Source organism: Palaemon carinicauda, chromosome 29, assembly GCF_036898095.1.
Source record: "Palaemon carinicauda isolate YSFRI2023 chromosome 29, ASM3689809v2, whole genome shotgun sequence".
Lineage (NCBI taxonomy): Eukaryota > Metazoa > Arthropoda > Malacostraca > Decapoda > Palaemonidae > Palaemon > Palaemon carinicauda.
Window position 1 is genome coordinate 88,080,829 of NC_090753.1, and position 6,000 is coordinate 88,086,828.

General features: G+C 35.2%; 1 protein-coding gene across 2 annotated transcripts in view; it reads left to right on the forward strand.

The window, feature by feature from the left end:
* LOC137622331 (uncharacterized) overlaps positions 1-4,765 on the forward strand; it is a 32,838-nt gene extending 28,073 nt beyond the window's left edge. For both annotated transcript variants that reach the window (XM_068352909.1, XM_068352910.1), the window contains exons 10-11: positions 1,969-2,108; positions 3,084-4,765. In XM_068352909.1, coding sequence (XP_068209010.1) covers positions 1,969-2,108; positions 3,084-3,233 — 290 coding nt within the window. In that variant the 3' untranslated portion in view covers positions 3,234-4,765. The remainder of the gene's footprint in view (positions 1-1,968; positions 2,109-3,083) is intronic.
* Positions 4,766-6,000: the final 1,235 nt, after the last annotated feature.

The following is a 6,000-nucleotide window of genomic DNA, read 5'->3' on the forward strand; positions in this document are numbered from 1 at the left end:
AGTAGTCATCATTTATTAAATCATGCCATCATGATTTTCATCAGCAGTGTGTGAACTACTTTTACTGCCACATGAATGCAATGCTGTAGTAGAGTATTTCCTGGTGTCCTTTTGTTATATTCCTATTTAATTTTATTTTTAAGATTTCAAGTTCTTTATTCAATTAAAGAGCATTAATATTTCTATGAGCCTCCCCTGATGTTCATACTTCTCCAAAACTTTTTTTTGTGATTTTAAGATTTTCCTGTTTTCTATCGCTTTTAATAAGTACAAGCCTTTAACAAAGGAATGAAACCTTCTAGCAGTAAGTGGTAAGAAGCCTAGAAATGCCACTTTAGATGTTTCCTGTCTTTAAAGTAATGTCTGGCAATAGGCCGCAATTACACATTCTCCAGATCAAATATTGCACAATATCCCTTGGTTTTGTTAGCAATTATTCCCTGGAATGTGCACAGGCATTATTTCTGAGAGAACATGATCCGCATTTCCTTTCTGTATTGTGTCTGGGGTAACACTGTGATTTAAATAATCATTGTGTAGAGTGTCTCGGTAGCACTCGTGGAAAAGTATGTTTAAACAGTTACAAATCAAGTTAACAGTTCTAAACAGAAAAGGAATTTTGTTCTTAGTTCAAGGGAGAAGTCGGGAAAGACTAGGCTAGTTGATTATAGCTGGAATCACAACAATAATGACATGCCTCCACCTATGGCCAACACACAAGTTCACCCATGTTTTGATAAAGTGGTGAAGCTTCATAAGCTCTTGACACTACATGCTTCCTTTGTTAAGATTCAGAAGTCCAGTGAATTCTCCCTTAATAATGGTAATTCCAGGTCTGCACACCCCATTGCCAAACATTCACACAGATATGTGCTAATTTGTGCAATAATAATTGATAACCTGGCCTCATCTTGGATTGTGATTTAGTAACCAGTCTTTATTCAATCATTGTGCCTCATAAAAGAAAATCTCTAAATTCAGGTAGGAAGTGTAATCGAATCTCTTTCTCAGAGGTCATGTGATCAGTGTAGAGTACGTTCCTGGATAGTTTTGCGAAATTAGATTATATAATAACTGCTCAATTTATTCATGACTAGATTAGTAACTGTTGTGATGGTTTTTATGAAACTAAAGAAGTAAACAATGAGAATCATCAATTACTTTTCATGTAATAGCAAGCAATTGCTTTTCCAGTGATACTAGCTTTGGAAAAATCACTCTCAGACGCATGACTTTTGGCCTGGGAGCAATTACGTGATGTTTCAGCCTTACAGCACTTGTGTTGAGATTTCATAGCGTAACTAATGAAGGAGTAATACATACATACACCAAGGCACTTCCCCCAATTTTGGGGGGTAGCCGACATCAACAAATGAAACCAAAACAAAAAAGGGGACCTCTACTCTCTACGTTTTTCCCAGCCTATAATAGAAAGAAACTGAAAATTGCAATTAAAAGTTTAATAACTTTTCTGTATATGTTACATGAACGGATGATGACATTGTACATCATCAGATTACCAGACAATTAATTGATATTCACAACGAAAAAACACACGTGTAAGCTCTGTACTGAGATTACTCTCCTTTGTGGGTTAGTGACCTTACTATACTGTAAGCATTACAGTACCAAAGGATCATTAGATTACAATTGTTTCCAAGTAGTCCCCACTTTTATAGCCTTATGTTTAACCTACTCCTCTGCTTTTTTCTTGCTGTCCAACCTCTTTTAACTTCTTCATTCATAATACAACTGTAAATGTTCTCTGGATCAAATTTCATATATCATTCAACTACAGTACTGTATGATTACAACTGTACCATATCTCCGTTAGGCACTAGTCTTCATGGTATGTTGGCAACAAACATAGCAGTACTGCATTCAACATTACCTTGTAGTACTTTACCTAGCATGCACTTTTCTCCCCTTTATGGAAATACTTCTTTTCACAATGAAATTACATTTCAGGTTGTCAAAAAATTGCAGAGAAGAATGAATACTTTGTTGTGGGCTTCGTATCTCAGAGTTGTGTGAGCGAAAATCCGAGATTTGTCATCTTTACACCAGGCGTTCAGTACAATAAGAAAGGAGATGATCTCGGACAGCAGGTAAATTTACCTTCCTTTGAGTATTTTGTCTATATGGTATTGTCTTCCAGGGTTCTAAACTATGTTGCCATATCTATACAGTACTTTCTTTGCACTTTAGTCAATTTCTTTTAGCGAGGCAGATTTGCACCGACTCGCAGCAGTGCTCTTTTACGGCGGAAAAGTTTCCTGATCGCTGATTGGTTAGAATTATCTTGTCCAACCAATCAGCGATCAGGAAACTTTTCCGAGCTAAAAGGGCACCGCTGTGAGTCGGTGCAAATCTGCCTTGCTAAAAGAAATTGACTATAGTAATGTTTTCAGCAGTATAATTTAGTCTAGTGATTGTTAATCTTTTTGTGTTTGATTTGGATGGACAAAGTCAATAGAGCCACACTAGACTTTTTAACACCGAGATTTTTGAAGAAGGGCTTGACTGTCCCTAAGTTAATTCAATCTGAAACATCCCTTTGCGCAGTTGGTTATATTAACCAATTCTTTCTTTTAATCTATTATGTTCTAAATCCTCTCAATTTTTTTTTGTCTGGTTTAATCTCCATTCACATCTTGATTAATCTTTGGTTCATCAAACAATTCTCCTTATTTTTGACTAAGCCTTTCCCTCATAAAATGTACTAAATTTTGTTTTAAAGTTGTCACAAGTTAAAAGACTTTCTTTAGATGCGATAAACATTTGGTGAAAATCTCCTCCCATGGCCAATAATAGTGTTTTTTTTTTTTTTTTTTCCATGATTGAAATATTGTACGTAAAGTGTAGTGTAGTCTCTGTAGTATAGATTATATATCTTTTTGTTTAACTAAATGACAGAAAAACATTCCTATCTGTATGAGGCATTTAAAAGACCGGTTCATAGAACCCTCTCTAAATGATGGGCTTCAAATGGAGCAAGGAAATATTAATAAACTATGCAACTGAGTGGGAAGAGGCTACATGGAATTCAGGAATATCAATGCTCAACTTTTTTTTCCTCAAAGTACAATACTCCACGAACTGCCGTCCTGGAGAAGGGTGCCGACGTCATCATCGTCGGGAGGGGAATCACTAAAGCTGAAGATCCAGTAGCTGCTGCTGTTATGTATAAAGAAGATGGCTTTAAAGCTTACTTGGAAAGGATTTCTGAATAGTTTAAAGAGAAATGGATTGAATAGTTTAAAGAGAAATGGATTGAATAGTTTAAAGAGAAATGGATTGGCTTTTTAGGAAAGATATTGCACAAGGTAACAAGAATTTTTATATCAAGTCTCCTGTTCTGGATATTAGTCTAGACTACATAATCATCACTGGAAAAGATTTGTGATTTTGATAGCCAAATATTTAGGTAGGGTTTCTAATGTATTTCATACAATTGTCACAAAGATGTGTTTTCAGTTACAAATGAAAAGTACATCGACACAAAATAATCTCTTGTTAAGATTATCTACTTTATACGTTTTAACTTGGTTGGTTTATTTTTATATGAATTGTTCATTCGTTAACATTAACTTGATTGCATTCAATCTACTTTTCATAGATGATTTGCATTACCAGAGTGTTCTGCGTCCAGCATGTACTAAGAGCACATCACTTCCATTATTTTTGTATTAAACATGCTTTTAGATATTTTTCAACATTCCAATGCTCAAAGTTATTTGTGAGTACAAGAAATGTGATGATTTGTAAAGTTCCTACACCTTCTTTTATATGTATGTATACTGCAGTTTGCTTTGTGGTCTTGGCTCACTTGGGTCTGTGAGCGCAATCATTATCTAATTCCACAAGGCTTGTAGAAATAAGTTTATTTTTGATTAATATTAAATTTGAGTCTCCGTTTGATCTGAATTTGTATAAAGTCACTTTATCAACACTAGCACTTGAAAGTTATATGTTAATTTTATAGTAATTGTTATTATAGTATGCATCAGGTTAATATTTGTCTTCTCTTCAACTAGAAGTAACTTAAAAGACATTTTGGAGTGTTAAGGGGGGAAAAAAATTATTCTATTGAACAATTTCTTCTTAAATTTTGAAATATTCACTTTTTAATTTGTTGTTAGTGTATTCCTTTGTATTGCATTACAATCTCAAGCATTGTAATGTTTAAAGTATTGACTTAGACGTAAAGTTAGTACTAGAATTGGAGTTTTACCAGTATTTCTTTAGCATTAAGGCTTCAAATCAGTAATTGTGTAGATTAGTTTTGGTGGAAAATTCTATTAGAACTCATAATTGGAAATCCTTTATACCTACAAATTCTAAAGTGATATGGATCTTCATTTTTTTTTTGAGAAAATTAATCTTTCCTTGCCAAACGTCTAGCTTTTATCACCTTGTGAAAGCTACAGTAATTTTATTGTGAAGGATTTCCTTTAGCAAGTAGTTTTGAATGATCATTCCAATTTTTTTAAGCATAAGTAAAAAGTGAAGCATAAATATATAAGTATCAAGACCATAAAAGTAGATCTTTTGACATATAGGCATTTTTAATAAGATTTAGAGGTGCGAGAGACGAGACTAGACAATTCTGCTTCTGTACCAATGATTTTGTATTATAGTCATTGTAGAAAATGTATTTTGTTAAAAATTTTGAAATATATATTTTATTACACTGAAACGAGGCCATTTATATCTAAATTTAATGTACTGGGTGTTTTGCTACAATAAATTGTTATTAAAGTTAGCAGTCTCATGAATTTTCCAGATGAAATATTGTTAGGTACTGCAGGACGTGGGTTACATAATTGATTGCCTAATACAATATGTAGAGAAGAAGCTGTGCCTCGATTATTATAATTTTTGTAAAAGCTGTATTGTAGATTTAGTTTTAGAAAAATCCTGACGGTAAATTTTTGCAAAGGTTATACAACTTGTACAGCTCTCCTATCGGTATGTTTGCCTTCACCCAGAATTCAATATTCTTGAAATGTATTATTGTCCAAACTTAAGTATTCTTAGGCAGAGATCTTCCAGACACTGCAGCCAGCTTACAAGAGGATTCTTTTGGCCTTGAAGGAATGCTGAGGGAGATGAATGTGCCCAAAGTCTTCTAAGACTGTTCTCCAGGTCTAAACAATAAACTCTTCCTGTGGAGTATGACCCAGGAAAAGACCATCCTCTACTAAGTTCCAAGATAAAAGAGGCATGTATCGTAAGGTCTGCCCTCTGGAAAGAAGACACTGCGCTCGGTGAGCCTGAAGGATGCATTCATCTAGATACCCATCATTCAGTCCAACAGGAAGAACCTCCTCTAGTTTTCAGAGCTTTAGTTACCAATTCAAAGCTCAAAACTAAGGAGTGTCCACTGCTCACATCTTCTGGTTTCAACTCTATAGAGATTTCTAGAAGTTAGACTAATCGAGTTTCCCTCCAGGACTTGATAGCTGGTATTCCTTAACCACAATCTGAGAATTGTTCAGTTGGCAATCCCAATCTCATGACCAGCTAGATAAGGACCAGAGGAAGGAAGCACAGTTGCTTATGTTTGACCAACAACCTCCAGGTCGATGGAGAATTTGTTCAACACCAGCGATTACTCCAGGGTTGATGGCAGTGTCACTGGTCAACAGCTAGCAATTTCTCCGCCTGGTTTTAATAGAACAGGAAACACTCTTGGTAGCTATTTGTGGAGTTTCACTCTAATCCCACCACCAACGGTTTTTGGGGCACACCTTGGAAACTATAACACGTCGGGATGGGGTTCACTTGAGCAAACACTTAAATATCAACGTACTGGAAAATCTAAGCAATGGTAGCATTGCAAGCTTCAACAGTTTGATAGGACACACGGTATTATTGATGGACAAGTGCACTGATAGAACTTCCGTCGACTAAGAAAAAGAGTACAGTTTGACTTCTTACGGATAGCAAGCTGGTGATCACCTGGACAACTGACAACATAAGACCTGTCAGCATGGT